The 20,552-nt window shown below is 59.6% G+C and overlaps 2 protein-coding genes across 3 annotated transcripts; one reads left to right on the forward strand and one right to left on the reverse strand.

Annotated features, from left to right (window-relative positions):
• Positions 1–592: 592 nt before the first annotated feature.
• Positions 593–13,404, reverse strand: ZDHHC9 (zinc finger DHHC-type palmitoyltransferase 9). 2 transcript variants are annotated; one of them, XM_061368984.1, is made up of 10 exons: positions 13,269–13,404; positions 12,640–12,919; positions 5,176–5,336; positions 4,564–4,722; positions 3,538–3,675; positions 3,345–3,398; positions 2,946–3,043; positions 2,675–2,778; positions 1,983–2,160; positions 593–1,234 (listed from the first exon to the last, which is right to left on the reverse strand). In XM_061368984.1, the coding sequence occupies exons 2-10, from the start codon at positions 12,804–12,806 to the stop codon at positions 1,130–1,132; spliced, it is 1,164 nt and encodes a 387-aa protein (XP_061224968.1). In that variant the 5' UTR covers positions 12,807–12,919; positions 13,269–13,404; the 3' UTR covers positions 593–1,129. The 2 variants fall into 2 exon arrangements, with proteins under 2 accessions (XP_061224968.1, XP_061224967.1); XM_061368983.1 differs by having other exon boundaries at positions 2,946–3,048; positions 3,350–3,398; positions 13,269–13,403.
• Positions 13,405–13,989: 585 nt separating this feature from the next.
• UTP14A (UTP14A small subunit processome component) lies at positions 13,990–19,393 on the forward strand. The gene is made up of 14 exons (XM_061368959.1): positions 13,990–14,055; positions 14,259–14,329; positions 14,520–14,584; positions 14,702–14,844; positions 14,952–15,107; positions 15,973–16,092; positions 16,171–16,265; positions 16,374–16,497; positions 16,589–16,666; positions 17,099–17,462; positions 17,617–18,170; positions 18,241–18,428; positions 18,532–18,631; positions 18,938–19,393. The coding sequence occupies exons 1-14, from the start codon at positions 13,990–13,992 to the stop codon at positions 19,187–19,189; spliced, it is 2,376 nt and encodes a 791-aa protein (XP_061224943.1). The 3' UTR covers positions 19,190–19,393.
• The last annotated feature ends 1,159 nt before the right edge of the window (positions 19,394–20,552 follow it).

Consider the following 20,552-nt stretch of genomic DNA (forward strand, 5'->3'; position numbering starts at 1 on the left):
AGGAGCAGCAGCTTCATGCTGCCAGGGAGGAACACCCCAGGGGCTCAGCACATGCCCGCAGGAGGCAGACATGCCCAGAGCTGCCAGGGCACCAAGGGCACTCCCTCCATCACCATGGACCCCACAGCCCTGAGGCGCTTCCCAGCCCGGCTGCCCAGCACAGAACAGGATTGTCGGGGGGGAAGAGGAGCCCTGGCAGGGCTCCTGCTGCTGCCCAGCCCCGGCCTCTGCTCCCTCCAACACTAGCTGAGGATGGCTGAGGAACACAGGGCAAGGCGGTAGGGACACAGGGACACGACATGACACAGAATCAGGGCTGAGGTTCTGCAGAGCAGCAGCTACAGCCTGGCCTGCAAGGGGAGGGCACTCTGCACCCAGCAGCAATGGCAGCCCTGGCACCAGGCAGGGAGCCAGCAGCCAGGCAGAGCCTCCTGCAGCAGGTGTTACCAACCGCTCTGCGGCCAGACACATGCAGGAAGATGGGGCTGCCACACTCATCCTGTGAGCCTCTGGCTGGGGGTGATCCCCAGGGAAGGACAGGAAGGGGGCCCCTGCCCACTACCACTGCGCTCACACCAGCTTAAGTCACACGGAAAGGAGCATGGGAAGGAAGCTACTTCAAAATCACTGCCAGCAGAACACCTTCCCAGTTACCTTGGCCCTTTTGGCACCAAACTGTCTCCTGACAACCCTTGTCACGTTAACCAACAAAACAATGCCACAGAATAGAGGAAGAAGGGAGGAGGGGAGAGAGGATGCTACTGCCATGACTTGCTTTCCCCTTCCCACCAGGATTCCTCAGCAGTAGGGAGCAGGCCGACCCTAACGTCGCTTCCGAGCTGCTTGACCACGAGCCATCTCGTCAGGTGGAGGGACAGCCAGTATTTAGCCTCAGGACAACCTGCAGAGCAAGAGGTCCTGCCCCGGCCTGCAGCTGCCTGGCCCCGTGGGGACGGCGACTCCCACTCTGGATACTCTGCCACCGCGCGAGGCCAGAGCCACGAATAAAGACTACAGCAAAGCGGCCATGAGGAATTGTTTGCCTGGCATCCAGCCCATCTCCTCCTCTCCTCCATCACCTCCAGCTTCGATTAGACAAAACAAGAAAGTTCTCCCCTTCAAGCAGATGCTAGTGCTCTGCTTGCCCAGCGTCCTGGGGTGGGACTGGGAGCTCCCCAGAAGTCAGCTGCTTCTCCTCTGGCATCTCGGCACGGCTCAGGGGTGGCGCAGGGACCTGCAGAGAGAAGACAGCAGTGACTTGCATGAACACACCCCCATGCAGAGCATCTGTCTGAGCACCCAGACACGGCTCTGCTGCTTCTGCTGCACCAGGCAGAGGTCTCAGCTGTGCCTGGGGAAAGGAGAAAACAGGGATCACCAAACAGGCAAAACAGCAGCTTCACGGAGATCTGGGGCACTAGAATGCTCTACCAGAAGTGGTCCAGACTGCTTCTACCAGAGAAACAGCAGCTCATGCCCATGCAGGAGTAGGCCCAGTCATTTCCCATTGTGTTAATGGAATAATAAAGAGTGGGAAGGGACTCTGGAGGTCTCCTGTCCAGCCCTACCCTTAAAGCAGGGCTAATGCCAAAGAGCAGGCTGCTCAAGGCCACAGCCTGTGGGGCAACGGCTTTCTCCAAGGATGGAGATCCCAGGCCTGTCAGATCCCTTCCTGGGGACAGCCCTTCAGCTTCCACCGAGTACCAAAACAAGATGCCTGCAGCCTCCCAGCCCTGCTCAACCCCTCCCAGCCTCCATGGGTACCAGCTCCCGGATGCTCTCATGGCAGGATTGACGTCTCCAAAACCGCAGCCTGTGATTTCCTTTGAGTACATCAAGAGCGGCTGCTTTCCCACCCAGAGCACAACAGCTTTCCGTGGGCAGCCTCCCCACAATGCCCCAAGTGTTGCTTTGCTCCTGCCGAGTCACACCACCAGCTTCTCCCTGCTGGCCCGCACCAGCAGCAGCAGTGGCCCACTCACCCTGCGCACAGAGGCCTCGCTCCCAGCATTGGCGTGCGGAAGGCTCCCATCCTCCCGCGGCACCCCGCTCCCCTCCATCTGTTCCCCGGTGCCTGGAGCAGCGCTGGGCCCCCGTGGGCACGACTCCACCTGTGCCGTGCTCTCCTCCTGCTGCAGGATGCCCCGTCTGTCCAGGACGCTGCAAGGACACAACCACCCCATCAGACCCGCGCCTGCCCTGGAGCAGGCTTCTCCTGCAGGAAAAGTGCTGGTGGAAAACAGACGTCAGGGGAAGGGACCCTCTCCAAAACAGTCTGTGCACAGAGTAGGCTTGGGCTATGCTCCTCCCGTGAAAACCAAGCCTCCTGGAGAGCAGCCCAGCTCTGAGTGTGGGACCACCAAAATGAGTGTCCTGGAAAGAGCCTTCACATCACATGCTGCCCCAGCAAAGGGCAGCCACTCCTCCACGGGCTTCCCAAGCACATGGTGATGGGAAGCACATCACAAGCTTGAATCATGGAAGATATGCAAGGAAGGTAACACAAGACCTTCCTCCCCAGAGCATCCAGCTATGTCCCAGCAGATCTCTAGAAGCTCACAACACACAGTGCTGGCAGAAGAGCCAAGTCTTGTACCTAAGCAAAGAGAGCTCCTCACAGTCCCACGCTGGGCTCTGGGGGTAAAAATGGCAGGGCTGCCCTTTGAGAGCTTACCTGGGGGGCAGGGGCCCACAGAGCACCTCACAGCAGTTCTTCACTATGTTGCCGTGGCTGTAGGGATTCTGCACACGGTTCTTCCCAGTCCAGGACCCCTTGATCTGCAATAGTCAGGGCACAAGCTCAGGTTTGCTCCACCAGCACCAGCCCCCAGCCAGGGAGCCCAGCCTCAGGTTGCGGGGCACGTCAGCAAAGGGGGCACAGGCATGACACGCCAAGGAAGTGATGAGAGACAGAGGGCTCAGAGGAACAGACAGACTCTACTTACGTCTTCATTGGTTGTCTGATTCAGTGCCACCAGGAAGGTGTGGAATCCAGTTAACCCCACCACCGACCACAGGGTGAAGAAACAGATGAGCACCTCCAGTACAGTGAAGACAGTTAAGGACTGGGAACAGCCTGGGAACAGTCGCAGCCCCAGCCCCAGCCCAGCTGTGTCGCTACCCACGATGCACACAACCCTAACTCTCCTTTTCTTCTCCTAGATATGGTTTTCTGTTTTACACTCCTCCCAAGAGCCACAAAATCGCTCCTCACCTTGTACTCATGGGGGAAAATGCCCTGAAAGACTCCTTAGAGAAGCCTGGGCATTGAGGCTCCAGGTCCTCCATAACACAGGTCCCACTAACCCCAGCTCTGGGGGAACCAACCCTCCATGCTCTGGAAGGATATGTCCCTGGGGTTTCCTTCAACGTGTTCAGAAACCCAATCTTCAGAGATTCTGGCAACACAAAGACAGATGTTGTCTCAGGAACATCACACTGAGTCCGGTTCCCTTTCCCACTCCACCACTCCAGGATTCCCACCACCCCGCATCTCCCCCCTCCCTGAACCACCCACCTCTCCGCAGCCAGACTCACTCAGTGCTACGTAGACTATATTAAAGGTGAAGATGTAGATGGTGAGGAGTGAGAGCGAGAGGATGAAGAGGTAGAAGTAGCGGTAGTTCCTCTTCCCCACGCAGTTGCCCACCCAGGGGCAGTGATGGTCGAAGCGCTCTGTGAAAGCCAAGACGGGATCAGCAGGGCCCTGCCTGACCCCAGCCACACTGTCCCAGACTCAAATACATCCAAGGATAACAGGGCTCCCTGGGCATAGAGGGCAGCCCTGCTAACGCAGGGCCTGTACCATGGCCTCCTTCCAGCAGGGGAAGGTAAGAAAGGGCAGAATTGCTTACTAATGAGTGGGTTTGCATAGAACAGTTGAGTTTAAGAGCCTGGCCCTATATGCGCCTTCTCTCCCAGAGACCTGAGGTGTAACAGTTTTTACCAAGGCAGCACACATGTTAGGTGAAGGCCTGGGGCTTCAGAAGTTCTTGTCTAACCCGTAAGCCACTTTACTTCAATAATTAGAAACAGGTTGAAGGAGCTGCATAAACTCTCACAGGGCTGGGATCCTGCAGAGGAGGAAAGGGATGCAACAAGGGATTTCTTCCTCAAGAAGGGATGCTGAACACCAGCCTATCACGGTAGCAAAGAGCTGAGAGAGCATCTGCTCTGCAGCTAGGGGAACAAAGCCCAAGGGCACTCCATGTAATGGTGGAATCTCCTTGCTGATGCGAGGAGCTGCCTTCACACAAGACACAGCTCTGCTAGAACCCTCCAGCCCAGCAAGGCCAGAGAAACTCAGCAGTGGACTGCACCTGCAAGCTGCTCAATCTGGCTTATGTTAGACCAGGTATTGCCAAAGCAGTACCGGCAAAGATGAACCATCTGGCTTCAGGCTCTGAACGCATCTCGAGCCCCTTGTGCCGCAGATGAGGCAGCCTGTCCCGCTCTGTCCACACTCCACCACCCTGGAGTTGCTCAGCAGGAGCAGAGGTGGGTGCAGATGTTCCCCTCCCTCCTCTACAGGCTGTCCCTGTCCCCTCTCAGGCCTGCACTCACCCACACAGTTGTCACAGATGCTGCAGTGCGAGGCCCGGGGCGGACGGAAGATCTTGCACGTGTAGCAGTACTTCAGCTTCACAATCTGGTTGTTGATCTGGAAGTTCTTGATGCGCGGGGGTGGGCGCTGGCCCTGTGGCACCGTCCCGTTGGTGGCCTCTGAGAGAGGATGGAGCAGAGATCAGACCTGCTGCCACGACACGACAGGCCAAGGACAACAGCTCGCCTCCTGCTTCTCCTACCAGTGGGATCAGAGCCTGCTCGTTCCGGAGCCAGTGGCTGCAGCCCTGCTCACACAGCCCAGAGCCAAACTGGCAGCCTGGAGGCAGGAAAAGTGATGCCAAAGCCTCCACGGGCATATTTAGGGGGGCTGGAAGTGTGCTGCCTGCATCAACCAAACCTCCTCTCTACCTGAAGGACCAAGGGGCCCACACTGAGCTCCTGCACCCCTTCCCAAGCAAACTGAGCTCATGTATAGGAAACAGCAGTAAAGATGTCCCCGGAGAGGGAAGCGGGTACATTGCACCATCCTTTGAGCCTCAGCCAAGCAGACCCAGCCCCAGGCACACCCCAGCCGGGCAGAAGGGCTCTGCAGAGGGCAGCCGCACTCACCGATCTCCATCTCGATGAAGGCTGCCTCATCCGGCAGCGCCCTGGGGATCACGCCAGGGTCGCTGAAGCTGGTTCGCAGGAGCGTGGCCATGGCGAAGAGGAAGAGAACTGCTGCAAACACGGGGATGGCTGGGGACAGCTGCACTGCCAGGTACCGGCACCTGCGGGGACACGCGGCGGTGGGAGCCGCACCGTGAGCAGCTCTGCCTGGGCCAGGCCTGCGGCTGGCACCGAGTTCGAGCCCAGGCTTTCCCACGTGATGTTAGCAAGGGGAAGCTGTCCAGCACTTCCTTCTGGTCCCACCACCACAGGGAATCACCCCTGGAGTGGCTCCAACAGCCAGCCGCAATCTAAGTGCCACCATGCCTTTAGCCAGCCAGGCCCACAACTCTTCCCAGCGTTTTGGTTTGTTCCCAGCTCCCGTTTTGCTCAATCATGGATGATGGCAGGAACACAACCACCAGCAAGAGGGATCTTGCCTGGAGGACACTAGCTGAGGGATGGACCCTTCCTGCCCCCTGGAGAAGCACCCAAGGCCTGGTTTGAGAGCCCCACCACTGGAGAAAGCAAAAGGCACGGAAGCACACTGGAAGAGTAGGGATCTCTGGCTGTCCTCTACATGGGCACAGACTCTAGTACCACAGAGATTACTTGCTGGGGATTAACCACGTCCTGTGCTTCCCAGGAAGAGATTTCCCTGGAAGTGCAACATTCCCCTGCAACATGAGGCCTGCCTTCCTCCGACTTCCCTGAGGCAAAGGACTTGACAGCTCCACATAAAGCAGGCAGGCTCCCTCCCTAGGGCAGCCCCAGCTCAGGCAAGGACACACAGCCTAAGGTTTACCAGCACAGAGAGGTCCTGTGAGGAGTTCCCAGTGCTAATCCCACTGATGGGCAGTGCAAAGGGAGCAGACCTGTCTCCCTGTGGCCCCTGTCCCTTCTGCACACTACAGGCACATGTCCTGGGCACTGTAGCACAGGCCGTGCTGAAGCCATGGTTCACAGGGATGAAAGGAAACATGTTTTTGCCCCTATTCCTTCAGAAAACCCCATTTATGTGGGGGTGAAGTTCCTACAGAGCTTTCTTATGGAAAGCCTGCCCAAACCTCAGCACAGAGCACAGCCTCCCCTCTCCCTGCACTGTGCTTTCTCAGGCTCCTCATGGAGCTCGGCACCCAGGCTTTCTAGTAAGCCCTGGCACCACAGGCTTGGATCCAACACAGGCTCCTGGTCTCCAAGAAAGCAGGAGTCAGACTCCTGTGGTGAAAGGCTGGGGATTATCCCCCGCAGCGGGTCTGTCATCCTGAGCAAGGCAATCCCCAACATCCACAGCATTAACCGCTGAGCTCTGCGTAGCCTTCCCCCCCGCAGCTGCTCCAAACACAACTCGTTCTCTGGCTCCCCTGGCTCCTTTGGAAGCCCACCACATGCTGCAGGGAGCCACCCAGGCTCTCATTTACCATTCCTTGGCTGCAGCAACCATGCCCCAGCATGAGGAGGGGCAGAGGGGGCTGTGCACTGGAGCCACAGGATGCTCTGGCCACAGCCGCAGCCACATGTGGGGCCTGGCCCCTAAACCAGCAGGGTTAACTTCAGGCACCACAACCTCTGCGGCTACTGGCAGCAACACAGTCCCCAGGGGTGTCCCCGTGCGCAGTCCTGCCTTCAGGTGTGTGGGCAGCAGGAGGCCTGAGGCAGCCTGAGATTGCTTTCCCTCTGCAAAGGCAAAGTCTAGGAAGAGCTGGGAGTCAGAAACCCTGGATCCCATCTGGGGAAGGAATATGGGATTATTCCTCTGGACAGGCTCTGCCCCAAAGGGCTGCAGCCCGACCATTGTCCAGCTGACATGAAAGCTTTTGTCGCTGTCCTCACAACTTGAACAACGTGTTAGAGTCTTAAAACCTGGTTCTGTGAGCTGTGAGAGCTGCACCAGAGCTCCCAGCCCTGGCTGCGCACCGACACCTTTTAAGTTTCCTCAGTGAACTGTCAGCAAGGAGATTTATTACCTGCAGCACGTGCTACGCAGAGGCACTGGCGATACATGGGATCAGCCCCTGCAGCAACCCCGCTCAGCCTGGGTGTGAGCAGCAGCGTGGGGCATGAGTCACTCCCACTGACTGGAAACCTGCCCTTCGGGAATGCAGCAGGTCCTGCTGCCCCTGAGGAGCAGCAACAGCGGCCTCAGGATTGATGTTACCACATAGCAGAGCGTGAGGTGGCAGGGGGAAGCATTCAGATGAGATGAGTGCACAACTGTGCTCCCCGCTGTGGCTCCGGAAGCAGCACCAGCCAGCCAGGAGAGCAGGAAGGTGATAGGGAAAAGATCCCCCGAAACTCACACAGGAGGTAATGATGGCAGCTCCTTCAGCTGCCATTCACTGAGGAGCATGAGATGTTTGCACAAGGAACCCACTCTTGTCCTGTTGCCAGGATGCCCTGTCCAGGCACTGTGCTGGATGCTCAGCCCATCACTCAGCAGTGCCATGGCACCGCAGAGCTGAGCAGGGCCCTCCTGCTTCCCTGGCGAGTAGGGCTGGTAGCACTGCTGCATCCTCTGCACAGGAACACAGCCTGGAGGTGAGGGTGAGACACTCACCGCACCAACACTGCACCTCGAGCCCCAGCCCCAGCCTCCCATCCTTCCCTGTGCCAACAGAGCCTTGCTTTTAGGAAGGTGCTGTTCAGGGGACGTGCCTGGTCTGTCTGCCACAGCAAAGAAAGCCAAGCGCTGTCCTGAACAGCTGAGCAACAGGTAAGGCCACCACGTGAGGCTGTCACTTGGCACTCACTGGTGCTGGGAGATCGTCACCCTGTGTCTCATCTACAGCACGATTACACTCAGCAATTCATTCCCAGTGCTGACAGCCATGTTAGAGATCCCTTGTTTGGGAAAGCTGAGGGCCAACACAGGCATACTGTTGCATGTAAGGCTCTTGCTGCTGCTCCGCTCCCAGTGCGGTGCCTGTGCTCCTGAGCATTCTGTCATCTCGGAGCAGACAATAACAGCACTATCACACTGCCCATTACAGGGGCCTGGGGGTGAGAAAGGCTTAAACAGAGAGAGCATTAGAATGAGAGAGGGGAGCAGCAGCAGCAGCTGGGGGGTGCCACAAGTGCAAGGACTGTGTGACTGAGCTCTTTGCCATCACTCAGGAAGCTCTGTTGTAACTGGCCCATTAAGCAAAGCTCTGGAGGAAGGGGAAGCAAACAGAGCAGCCCCGGTGGACACGGACATCAGCCATGGGCACAGGACAGCACATTTCAGGCCAGGTCCTCCCGGGGCTCAGCACAAGCTCTCCTGTATTCATCCACATCTCACTTGCAATCACCTATTGGGACTTCCTGAACCACCACATTGTGCACTCATCCCGAACACCAGTGAAGTACAGGAGTATCTGTAGCAAACGTTTGACCCTCACCAGAGCACTCGCAGTCATCTGCACCTCCCAGGCCTGGGATGGTTTCCAGGAGCTGATGTACTTGCAGTAAGCCTGGAAACCATTGCTCCAAAAGCCAGGGAAGTGCTGCACTGCAATGCTGGAGCCCAGGGACCTGCCCCGAGCAGCACAGGAGCTGGCTACAGCAACACTCTTGGCTGGAACAGCAACACAGAAAACCCTCACCTCAGACCCTCTTCAAGGGCAGTTCCACCGGGAGTATGTGCCACCAACACAGCAACCACCTTGAGGCAGGAGATGGAAAAGTTCTGCTAATGCCACTGCTCTTTTTCTGGCTGCAGGTGAGGGAACACCCCAAGATCACACTGGCAATGAGAGGTGGTGCTCCAGAGGACGTGTACACCACAGGGAGAGGTAAGTTGACTCCTGGAAAGGAGCCCATGTATGAGAAACAGGGCATGCCATTCTAAACACACCTCAAGCAGAACCATGCCTTCAGGAGCAAAGCAAGCTGAACTCTGAGGTTCACCTCTACCAAGAGGCTACAACTGCCAAAAAGCACAGACTGACTTGGGTGCAAGCTTTGACAGGGCTTGACATTGACCTAAGCAGAGGTAAAAGCCATTTTGAAAGCATCTTTATCAGTGTAAAATCTGGGGTCTTTGGGGTTTGGAGGGAGAAACCCAAGAATTAAGTCACATAAAGGGTCAGCACAGGTTATTTCAACTCATCAGAAACCAATGAAATTCTAATCTGTACATAGCTAGGAAAGTAGAAAACAATAACATGATACAGAGGCCGTCACTGGAGAGTGAGGAGCCCCTTCCCCTCCCTGCAGGACCCCGGCGCTGCCAACACCGGGGCGTTTACCAGCAGCAGGAGCTGCGGTTCTGCAGCCGCTGCCGCGCTGAGCAACAACTTCAGAAGGGCCCTTCCAGCCACGCTGGCAAACTGCAGAGAGGAGATCCCAGCAGCCAGAGAGAGGCTGCACATCCCATCATGCCAGTTCCCAAAGGGGCTTCACCAGCGCTTTACCTGGGCTTCTCCTCGTGCTCCAACACCACAAGCAGAGTTAGACAACTACGCGCCCTGTTGCAAAGGCTGATGTGCCCATTAAGAGTCTGAAAGAGTGCCAAGAGGATATTAAACGAGTTTTATGTGACACGTTACGGATATGGAGCAGACCCAATTAAACACAGGGCTCGGACACTGCAGGGACCAGCCTCAGCCCTGGAGCAGGAGGAGCTGCTTTCTGCCAAGGTGCTGGTGAGAGGTGCCCTTGGGCAGAGGACTCCAGTCGCTGCAGAGCCCTTCCCGGGAGCCAGCACAGCTCCACAGCCCTCTGCTTTATCTGGGAGAGAGGGAGGAGCTGGAGCTCCAGGTACAGCACTGATAGTGCAGGCAGCCCTCTGGGTCTTTTTGCTCCCAGCTGGAAACTTTCCCCATTCCAGCGCACAGCTCTGGAGTCTAGGGGATAAAAACACACAAACTCCTGCCCACGGGGCTGAGGTGGCTTCAGACCGCTTTATTGGAGAGGAACCGATGTGCAGGGGACTCAAAACACAAACACCATGAGCACAGCTCAAACGGAGCGGCTGCCGCGGGCTCGGCTTATCTGGTGACGTGTGGTGCTGGTCCCCGCCGGCTCTCCTGCACCAGGCACCGCACTCTGTACCTGTCACCACACACTGCACCGCGCACCAGAGCCAGCCCGGCAGCCTGGAGGGCACTGCTCTCAGCCAGAGGCACTTGCTGGCTTCAGGCATCCCCGGCCCTGCTCACACAAGGTGTGACTGCGCAAAGTGATTCAGCTGAATGAAACGGGAGCCCACAGCACAGGCTCCCTGCAGCCAGCACACAGGACAGCAGCGAGTCTGCTGCTCTCCACAGAGCCCAGCAGCTCCAACCGTTCCTCTGCAGCACAGACTTTAAGGAGAAAAGCATGACATTCCATGCAAGCTCCAAAGGACCTGCCAAAAGCTGAAATGAATGGACAACACAGAAGGTCAAGGCCAAGCACTCCAATGCACACAGAAGGGCAGCTGCTCATCACCTCAGCTGGGTCTGTGAAACAGAGCAGGGTATCTGGCTGGCAACGGAATGGTTCATTCCTATCCCAAATTCAGAAATCCCAAACAAACAGTTTCAAAACAAACATGCCTCTTTCAGACAGAAAACATTAACATGTTGAGCGATGAGAGAATCAAATGGATATTCTGGATTCTCCCAAACTTTTCCTAATTGAAAGCCACTAAGCCAATTTAACCACAGTTCAGAGGGAATTCTGCTCCCAGCAAAACTGCCGCCAGGCTGGTGACCCCACAGAGACCGTCCCCCGGCTCGACCCAGAGGCATATCCCGGGGTCTCACTGGAAGCAGGGACATGAGTGACCCCTCCATGGGCCTCTGCCTGCAGAGCAGCACGGGAAGAGGCTTCCCAAGGAATTCCCAGTCATGTACCTGCAGTACCCCCAGCACCGCTGCCTCTGCCAGCACAGCCTGGGACTGTAAAAGCAGCAGGGAGTGGGCTGTGGCTTCTCTTTTCTGCTCAGGACAGGCTCCACAGGGAGCAAGAGCAATTATCCCTCATGGTAAGTGTTTCTGGAGCAGAGACACGTTTTTCTAGAGCAGTGACACTACCAGCCCTCCCTGAAGGCACCAAGTCTGAGCCCCATTTCTGAGATGGGGAAAAAGCAAACAACAAAACAAGCAGCAGTGTCATCTCATACCTTTGGCTTCAGACTGAGTCAGGGATAATTTGAGCTTCCTGTGCTCGAGAACCACAACACCTCATGTTACACCTGTGCAGCACCTGCCTTCACTGCTGCACCACCACCAAGCAGAGAAATCAGCTCTGTTGCTGACCTGGGCATGGTGTTTGCTGCTGCACTGCTGCCACTGGGACATGGTAAACCTCAACAGACTGTTCCAGAAAGCTCTTTCCAAGGATGGTGGCAATATCCACTAAGGAGAGGAGTGAGGGACAGCAAGGCCAGGCCACAGGGAGCTGGGACAAGGTCCCTATTCTGGGGAAGATGCCCAGGAAGCCAGTGCCTGGGCCCAGAGTTTTAGGTATGTGGAGCAATAGCCAGGACTTAATCAGTGGGAGCAGTTTCTTCCGCTTGCTTGTCGTGGCTTAAGTGGCTTTTGTGTTACCCAACACCAGCCAAGACCTTTGCCTCCCTAAGAACAACATAAACATGCTGATGGAGACAGAGAAAGGAACATTTCACAGTTGTGTGGCTGATCCAAGCTCACCCTCAACCCAGGCAAACAGAGCAGTCCTGCTCCCCACCATCACCCCACCGCCAGAGCTCAGGCAAATGCAAGTGAGCTTTTCTTCCCTTTCTGCTTGTTGTTTTGTCAGGATTAGTCTGAGGCCAGGTCAGTCCCAGCTGAGCTCACAGGGCTGTGGTGAGACGGGGCCAGTCCCTGCTCTTTGGCAGGACACACAACTTGCTGCAGGCCTTTAGGCTGCTGTGCTGATCTAAGAGGGTGGCCGGATTACCCCTAGGGCTTCAGCTCACGGAGGGTCTGCTGTAGCACAGCACCACAACACAATACAGACAGCTGAAGGGTGAAGCTGATCTGTGCTAGGGACCAGTGCCACCAGGCTCATGCACTTTTGGTTAGCTCTCCAGCCAGGTCACTCCCCTCACTGGGCTAAGCAGGGCTGTACCCAGGCCCAGGGTGCATGGGAGCAGGCTCACGCTGGCCTCTGGTGCTGCAGCTGCAATGCCCTTGCACCCAGGCAAGGCGCACGCACCCCACTCCCCATCCCCACTGGCGGTGCTCCGGACACGGGATGGCAAGTCCCAAAGCACAGGGAAGCACAAGCAGGGGGGTGAAGGGCCAGTGTCGTGCTGCAGAGCGAGTTCTGCCAGGGCCCAGCATCCCCAGAGCTCCAGGTCACTGTGTGAGAGGCAGATCCAGCCTGGGAGAGCCGCACCGCGCCGGGCTCCGCGCCGCCTCGCTCTACCCCCACGCCCCCCCGCTCCCGAGGCCACCGGCGGCCACCGAACCCACCCTGACCCAGGGAGCCACCGGGCGGCTGCGGGGAACTCACTCAAAGGCGAAGAAGAGGGCGCAGGTGCCGAGAATGAGGAAGAGCGTCAGGTAGAAAATGCCCTTCTGCCGGGCCATCATGATGCGGCCGTCGCAGCAGAAGGTGTTCCTGCCCGGCAGCTTCTCCCATTTCCGAACCACCTTCTTCCTCGCCACCATCACCGACATGGCGGGGCCGTCACTGGGGCGGCGGCGGCCGCCACAACTCCGGGTCCGAGCGCTGCTGCTCCGCCGCCCGCGCCCCCGGCATCATCGGGGGCCCCGCGGGGCTGCGCTGGGCGCTGCGGGGAGAGGAGAGCGCCTCAGCACCGGGGCGGCAGCGGGGGGCGGCGGCCGTCGCTATGGAAACCCCCGCGCCCCGGGAGGGGCGTCGTCATGGAAACCCACCGGGAAGGGAGGGGGAGCGGTCAGGGCGCGGCCGTGGAAGGCCTCGGCCCCGACAGAAGCGCCCCGTAGGGGGGAACGGCGGGGCGGCCCCGCACCGGCCGCACCGGGAGGGGAGGGGAGGGGACGGGACGGGGCTGGGCTAGGCTGGGCAAGCAGCGCCCAACCCGCGGCGACGCCGGAGTCCGGGCTTGTGGGGGAATAGGAAGGGAAGGAAGGGGAAGATAGGGCCCCGCCACCGCTCACCCTGTGCCGGTGCGGGCAGCGCCGCGCGGGCCGGGCCGGGCCGTTCGCTCCCTCAGCGCCGCGGGAGGGGCCGCCACGCCTCGCGCCGCTGCGGGGGCGGGGCCGCGCCGCCCATTGGCCTGTCCGCGCCATCCTTCCCGCCCCTTCACTCCCATTGGCTGAGCCAAACGTCACTCCGCGGCCGCTCCCCTCCGCCCCGCCCCGGTGCGGACAAGGGGAGGCGGGGCCGGGGGCAGGGCCGGGCACGTGGCCGGGGGCGGGGCCTGCGGTAGCGGGCGCGGCGGGGCGGCACAGACGGGGCGGGCGTGTCACGTCGTGTCATGTCGTGCCCCGTCCCTCCCGCGTGTCGCTGCCGCGGCCCCACTTTTCCGCCGTGCTGCCTGGGGGTTTGCCGGTGAGAGCAGGGAGCGGTGTCCCGAAGTGGGGGGCATGGTCCTCCCGCGGCTGTTGCCATGAGGACAGGGCCGGGCCGTCTCGGTGCTGAGCCCGAGCCCGGGCCCGACCCCTGAAAACCCCGAGAACCGCGGAGCCGGCCAGTCACGCCCACCCTCGGCCCCGCTGTCACGGTAACCGTGACGTCAGAGCCGCCCGGCGGGCGGAAGCGCGGCGGGTTGCGGCAGGCCGGGCGGAAGTGGTGCGCTTTCCGGCAGGTCGTGCTGGGAGTAGTACCACGCGGAGCCGTGCTTTGCGGCTAGCGTAGTGTAGCGTGGCGTGCGGTGAGATGTCGGAGGAGTGGCTCGGGACGGAGGCGGCCGGGAGCGAGAACGAAGATGAAGATGAGGATGAGGTGAGGGCAGGGCAGGGAGAAGCCCGGGTGAGGCGAGGCCTCGGGGATGGGTCCCCTCGCTGCGGCAGAGGGCGCAGGCCGGGGCTCGGCCCTCGGCCGGGGGCTGGCGGGACACCAGCGAGCGGGCGCCGCTCCCGGCAGCGCCTGCTGGGCCTCCAGATGGAGCTGGGCCGGGGTCTGTAACTGTGTCTGCCTCGTGGCAGCGGCAGGAGGACGGCGAGCGGCGGCACCGGCAGCTCCTGGAGGCGGTCAGCTCCTTGTCCGGACGGAAACGGTGAGTGGTGGAGTCCGGGGCGCTGCTGTGGCTTGGCCCTGGGGGTCTGGCAGCAGCCACGTTCCCTCGCCGTGGGCCCTGTGAGGCTGCGCAGGGAAGCTCTGGAGAAGAGGCTCAGCTCCTGTGGGAGGGAGAAGCACTCGGGGGGTCGTGGGGAGCCCTTTGGTTGATTTGTGCTCCCGTGTCACAGGCGGAGGCTGGCAGAGCGCACGGAGGCCAGTGTGCAGGTGTCCGAGTTCAATGTCAGCACCAAAGGTGAGACCCGTGGGGGCTGAGGTTGGCTGCAGCCACCCTGATTTTCTGGCTGAATGCAGCTGCAGCCCCTCGGGTCAGCAGTGCTGTACCTGAGCTGACGTGTGGGACCTCATGCAGGGGCTGGGGAGAAGCTGGTTCTGTCAGAGCTCCTGCAGCCCATCCGCCCCAAATCCGCCCTGAGCAGCGTGAAGAATGAGCTGACCCGAGTGAAGCAGAAGGCAGCAGTGGAGCTGCCGCTCAGTAAGGAGGAGGCCAAGCGGGTGAGTGGGCCCTTGGGTTCCCTCTGCTACTCTCTGATGCCACCAGGCTCTTGTTTTTCGCCTCAGCCCTCCTTTGCTCACCTGCTTCCCTTCCCGCCCATCTGCAGGTCGTGAGGGAAGCTGCCTACCTCACAACTTCCAAAGATGTGGGCAAGTGGCAGCAGATTGTGCTGCAGAACCGGCGCGCCGAGCAGCTGGTGTTCCCACTCAAGCAGGACATTGCCGCAGTCGTGCCCCTGGAGCAGGCGACTTCAGCCTGGAAGGTGAGTGCTGCTGTGTGTCATGCAGCTCCTGGCTGTGTGAGGAGGAGTGAGGCAGGCATGGGGAAGGCCCAGTGTGTCACTGAGGCTCTGGGCAGGCGTGGGCTGAGGTGGGAAAGATTCACATGGAAGTATTCCACCTTCCTCATGCACAGCTGAGCCTCTGGGAGGGGTTGGCTAAGGCACAAGCAAAAGGTTTTGGGTGTGCTCTGTCCCCTCTCAGCCTTTCAGCTTGAGTCACGCTTGCTGAGTGCAGGTTTTTGGTCCCTGTGCTGAACCATGTGTCTGCTTGTAGCCCTTGGCCTCGTGTGCTGAGGTAGACGGGGTCCAGTTTGGCAAACCCTGGACCTCATTACTGTAAATTCTGTAAAATTATAAAACGATGATGTTTTTGATTTGGAGCACTAATTCCCATGAGGGTTGTGCTGCTGGCAGGTGAGTCACTGCCCTCCCCGAGAGCTCTCCCAGCTGTACAGATGCTCTGGTGAGAGGCAGCCGCTGCCGAGTTCCAGCCAACTCGCCTCAACCTACCCAAAGGTCCCTTTCTGTTTTGGCAGGACATGATGTTGTGTGGCCAGGGAAACTGCTCTGTGCTTCATGCCTAGAGCTACCCGGCCAGTGCTGCCTGCCTGTTGTGAGCCTCCTCCTCTCCCTGGGAGGAGTTCTGCCCTCCCCGGGGCAAGCCAGGGGCTGCTGCCTTTGACCCTGCTCGGGGCCCTGACCTCAGCCCCAGGAGGAGGGGCCACACTTCTCTGGGCCCTCCTATGGACCTGCTCAGGGACACCAGGACAGGCACATCCAGAGGAGCATTGCCTCTCGTGATTCTTCTCATCACCATCATCTTGCTGGGTCTGCTCTGTTCCAACAGGCCCGAACTCCCCTGGAGCAGGAGATCTTTGGGCTGCTCCACAGGACGAAGCAGCCCATCACAGATCCGCTCCTGACGCCAGAGGAGGCAGCCTCGTTGCAGGCAATGACCTTGGAGGAGGTGGGTTCCCCCCCTGCTGTGCCCTGGCTCTTGAGGCCTCTTCCCTGATGCCTGCCCTCACCCTGTGCTCTCTGGCAGGCCCGGCAGCGGCGGGCAGAGCTGCAGAAGGCTCGGGCCGTGCAGTCCTACTACGAAGCCAAGGCTCGTCGGGAGAAGAAGATCAAGAGCAAGAAGTAAGATCCCTTGGAGAGGGCTGAGTCTGCCCGGTGTGGGGGTATGGCCAAAACACGGGGTCCCCAGGGCCTCCCTGGCACCTGAGGCCTCACTGCCTCTGTGCTCAGGTACCATCGCATGCTGAAGAAAAGCAAGAGGCGCAAGGCCTTAAAGGAGTTTGAGCTGCTGCAGAAGTCAGACCCTGAGGCTGCTTTGGCAAGGCTGCAGGAGCTGGAGCGGCTCAGGATGCAGGTGCTGCTTTTGTGCTTGTTCCCCACCGCATGGGACCTCCCCGCTCATGAGGGTGCTTGTTCTGATGCTTCTCTCTTGTTTGTCCCCCCAGGAGCGAATGAGCCTTAAGCACCAGAACAAGGGAAAGTGGGCCCGCTCCAGGGCCATTATAGCCAAGTATGACCTAGAGGTGAGATCACAGAACCACAGAAGGGTTTGGGTTGGAAGGGACCTTAAAGCTCATCCAGTTCCAACCCCCTGCCAGACACGTTCCACTAGAGTTCCAAGCCCCATCCCACCTGGCCTTGAGCACTGCCAGGGATGGGGCAGGCACAGCTTCTCTGGGCACCCTGTGCCAGTGCCTCAGCACCCTCATCATACAATTTGTTTCTACTTTCTTCTTTGTATCTAACCTAAATCTGGCCTCTTCTAATTTAAAGCAGTTGCCCCTTGTCCTGTCCCTGTAGATCTTGGTATAAAGCCTCTTCCTTATAAACCACCATTACACATTGAAAGGCCACAGCAACGTTTCCAGTGTTGGTTTGGGGAAGGGGGAGGCAGCTGAGGTGGGGCGGGTGTGTTGTTTGTGCCCTGCCTCAGAAACCTCTCAATCCCCTCCCAGGCTCGCAAGGCCATGCAGGAGCAGCTGGCCAAGAACAAGGAGCTGATGCAGAAGGTGCGTGTGGAGCTGCCTGAGGAGAAGCCAGATGACGTGCCTGAGGAGGACCCCACGTTGGTGACCGTTCCCACCATCCCCACTGGTGCCAGCAGAGCAAATCCCTGGCTGTTGGGCAAACCCAGCAGCCCAGCCAAGGAGCCAGAGGCACAGGAGGGTCAGGGGGACGTATTAGAGCCTGGTGCTGCGGAGAGCAAGGAGGAGATGGAGGAGGAGGAAGAGGAGATGTCAGAGGAAGAAGCTCTGCTACAGGACTTTGCGCAGAAGCGGCACAGGCGGCAGCAGCAGGCAGGGAGCCCTGCAGGACAAGGTGAGGAGCTTGCAGCCCCAGGCAGGGAGGGACTGGTGTGCTGCTTCAGGGCTGGGCAAGGGAAAGAGGGGTGCCAGGGCTGTTTTCTGCCTGGTTCATTCTCCTGTTTCCTCCTCGTGGGTGACTGTTTCTCACCTGTTGCCTCGATGTGCAGATGCTGATGTGACAGAGGCGGTTTCTGAACCTCCGGGGGACATTCCCATCCCCCTCATCTGCACAGAGGCAGAGGTGAGTGCAGGGATCGAGCTGCCCACTGATGCCCAGGAGGAAGTTCTGCTCTCGCAGCAGCTGGCTCGAGCACGAACAATGGAGGATGTTGAGGCTCTGGCCTCAGAGGAGCGTGTGGAGGAGCCGGCAGCTGGAGGAGGAGAGATGGGAGCGCAGCAGCCGGTGGTCGCAGGAGCAAAGGCGAGAGCGTGGCAGCAAGCGACTGCAGGAGCAGGGGCAGGAGTACAGCAGCCGGTGGCGGCAGCATCAGAGGCAAGAGAGCGGCAGCCAGTGGCCACAGGAGCAGGAGCACGAGCACGGCAGCCAGAGGCTGCGGGAGCAGAGATGGGAGCACAGCGGCAGCCGGAGGAGGGCAGAGCTGGGGCCAGGCCTGCCAGGAAGGCAGCATCCCAGAAGCAGCTGATCAGCCTGCAGGCAGTGCTGGAGGGGCGGGCACAGGAGGTTCAGTGCCCCAGCCTGCCCATGCTGCTGGAGGAGGAGGTGAGCGGGACACACCAGCCCCTTGTCCTGCAGCCAGGCTAGCTGCAGGGGCTGACCCTGCTCTCCACAGGAGGGAGGCATCGACCAGCGCGGGGTGATCACGGAGGCCTTTGCCGGGGATGACGTGGTCGCTGACTTCCGCCGGGAGAAGCTCAAGGCGGAGCAGGATGCGAAGCCACAGCCGGTGAACCTGGTGCTGCCTGGCTGGGGCGAGTGGGGGGGCTCGGGCCTGAAGCCCAGCACCAGGAAGATAAAGCGGTGAGTGTGTAGAGCTGCGGCAGTGTGCCCTGGCCCGGCCCTGGGGATTACCATGTGTGTGCCCCAGCCTGGCCCCAGGGCTGAGCATGTCTGTGCCCTGCAGATTCCTGCTCAAGCCGCCACCGGCGCCTCCCAGGAAGGACCAGCACTTGCCCCACGTCATCATAAGTGAAAAGCGCAACATCTATGCAGCAGCACATCAGGTGAGTGATGTGCAGCCTCTATGGGCACTCGGGACCCTTTCTGTGAGCCATTCCCAAAACAACCCCTGTTGCTGCCTGTGCTCCCTGCCCAGGCACTGAGCCTCCAGCTTTGGCAGCTCAGAAGCCAGCAGCATGATGGAGGGACGAGAAATCCCCAGGACTGCTCTTGGAATCTACTGGCATAAGGGATGGAACCAGGGGTCAGCGGGGCAAGGGATGGTGTGAGCGGGAGCCAGCAGCAGCATGTGGTGGGAGAGCACCCCCGGGGTGCTGGCAGGGGTGACCCCGCTGTGCCGCTCCTCACAGGTCAGTGAGCTGCCCTTCCCCTTCGAGAGGCACCAGCAGTTTGAGCAGAGCATCCGAACGCCCGTGGGAGCTACGTGGAACACGCAGCGCGCCTTCCAGAAGCTGACAGCGCCCCGTGTCATCACCCGCAGCGGCCACATCATCCAGCCCATCTCTGCTGAGGACGTTCCTGCTGCAGCCAGGCCCGCCGTGGACCTGGTGCCGGAGCTGAAGGTGCAGCCAGGCCGACGCCGTGGCAGGACAGGGCTGTAGCCGCATGCAGGCTGTGGAAGGGTCGGGTCCGCGCCTGTTCTGTTCCCTCCTGTATGGCATGTGCTCTTGAGGGGGCCTGGAGCTGCTGCCCTGGGCTGGGAGCAGAGGTGAGCTCAGTGCTGGGGCTCCCCTGCCCTGAGGCTTCTGTCTTCCATACCCCCATTTTTTATATATATATAAATATGACATTATATATATATATAACAGTATTTTTTTGATCTTGGTTAAAGGGGTTTTCTCCCAAGCCTGGCTGTGCTGAGCCCAGCCATGGGGCACCGCTCCTTGTGTCCACCAGAAGTTCACTGCCGCACTCCGGTGAATCCCATGAGCTGTAATACAGGGCTCTGAGGTGGTTTCACCTAGCCACCCTGCCCTCTTCCTTCTGCTGAGCCAGGCTTCCTGGCCCACTGCACCCTGTAAAGGGTGACTGCAAGGTGCTTGGCGTGTCCAGTGCTGGAGTCTCATGGTGGGACAGGGATCCCCTCAGTACTCTCCTCCCTCTTCTCATCTGTGCTGTGCTGATACAAGTCAGAGGAATGCTTCCCAGCCTGAGCAAGGAAGCTGAAGGGGCTGCTGTGCCCAGGAATTAGTGTTCCATGTCCTAGGGGTGCTGCCATACCCTGCACTGGCACTGCAGCCTTCCCTTGGGGTTCAGCCATGCGGGGTCTCGAGGCTGCTCCTTGTTCCCTGGGGCTGGGGCAGAGCTGCTGCACTCACCCTTCTCTCTGCAGCCAGGGCACCCAGGTGCCATCCAGTGGGAGTGGGGCACAGGCATCCACAGGGTGGAGGGTGTGTGCCCTGTAACTCCTGTATTGTAACCCCAAAACAAGTGCAGGGCTCCTGCTCCGGGTGCTGGCACCCTTCCTGGGGTGGTGGCTGCTGCGGTGTCACCTCTGCTGGAGCTGTGCCCTTGCCAGGGACTCGGCCTGGGTGTCACCAGCCCCAGAGGGTCCCTGGGGTGCCCAGATAGCGTAGGGCTGCGCTGGGGCTGCACAGTGTGAATGTAGGCTGGGCTGGAGAGAACAGAGAGGAAGCACAGAGCATTTCCATGTGACGCTGGAGAACCCTTCCGTATCACACGCGGGTAACGTTGCAGCCTGGTGCCTGGATTCCCTCTGCTCTGCACCAATAGCCATGGGAGCCCTTTGCCTATACCTCCACCTCCCTGCAGCTCCCTGTGGCCCTGGTTTGCCAGAGCCCTGTAGCACTGCTGTCCCTGTCCCTCTTTGTGAATGCCTCCCTCATCTGCCCAACCCGGGGCTCTCCCTTTCTGCTTCCCAGCCCTGGATTGTGCCTGCTGGGTATGATGGGCTGCCCAGCTCCCAGGCCTGGATGCCCAGCACTGGGCTGGATTTGGCTTGAA

This window comes from Neopsephotus bourkii, unplaced genomic scaffold, assembly GCF_033783945.1.
Source record: "Neopsephotus bourkii isolate Nb327-2 ecotype Australia unplaced genomic scaffold, CSIRO-AGI_Nbou_v1 NB_1468, whole genome shotgun sequence".
Classification (NCBI taxonomy): Eukaryota; Metazoa; Chordata; class Aves; order Psittaciformes; family Psittacidae; genus Neopsephotus; species Neopsephotus bourkii.

Bases quoted from the DNA above. Each gene is read 5' to 3' on its own strand.
- UTP14A (XM_061368959.1), top strand. From the start codon at position 13,990: ATGTCGGAGGAGTGGCTCGGGACGGAGGCGGCCGGGAGCGAGAACGAA. The intron at 17,463-17,616 runs GTGAGGAGCTTG...CTCGATGTGCAG, and splicing joins AGGGAGCCCTGCAGGACAAG to ATGCTGATGTGACAGAGGCG. The intron at 18,429-18,531 runs GTGAGTGTGTAG...TGTGCCCTGCAG, and splicing joins AGCACCAGGAAGATAAAGCG to ATTCCTGCTCAAGCCGCCAC.
- ZDHHC9 (XM_061368984.1), bottom strand. From the start codon at position 12,806: ATGTCGGTGATGGTGGCGAGGAAGAAGGTGGTTCGGAAATGGGAGAAG. The intron at 5,337-12,639 runs GTGAGTTCCCCG...GTGTCCCCGCAG, and splicing joins GCCCTCTTCTTCGCCTTTGA to GTGCCGGTACCTGGCAGTGC. The intron at 2,161-2,674 runs GTAAGCTCTCAA...GTGTCCTTGCAG, and splicing joins TGTGGGCCCCTGCCCCCCAG to CGTCCTGGACAGACGGGGCA.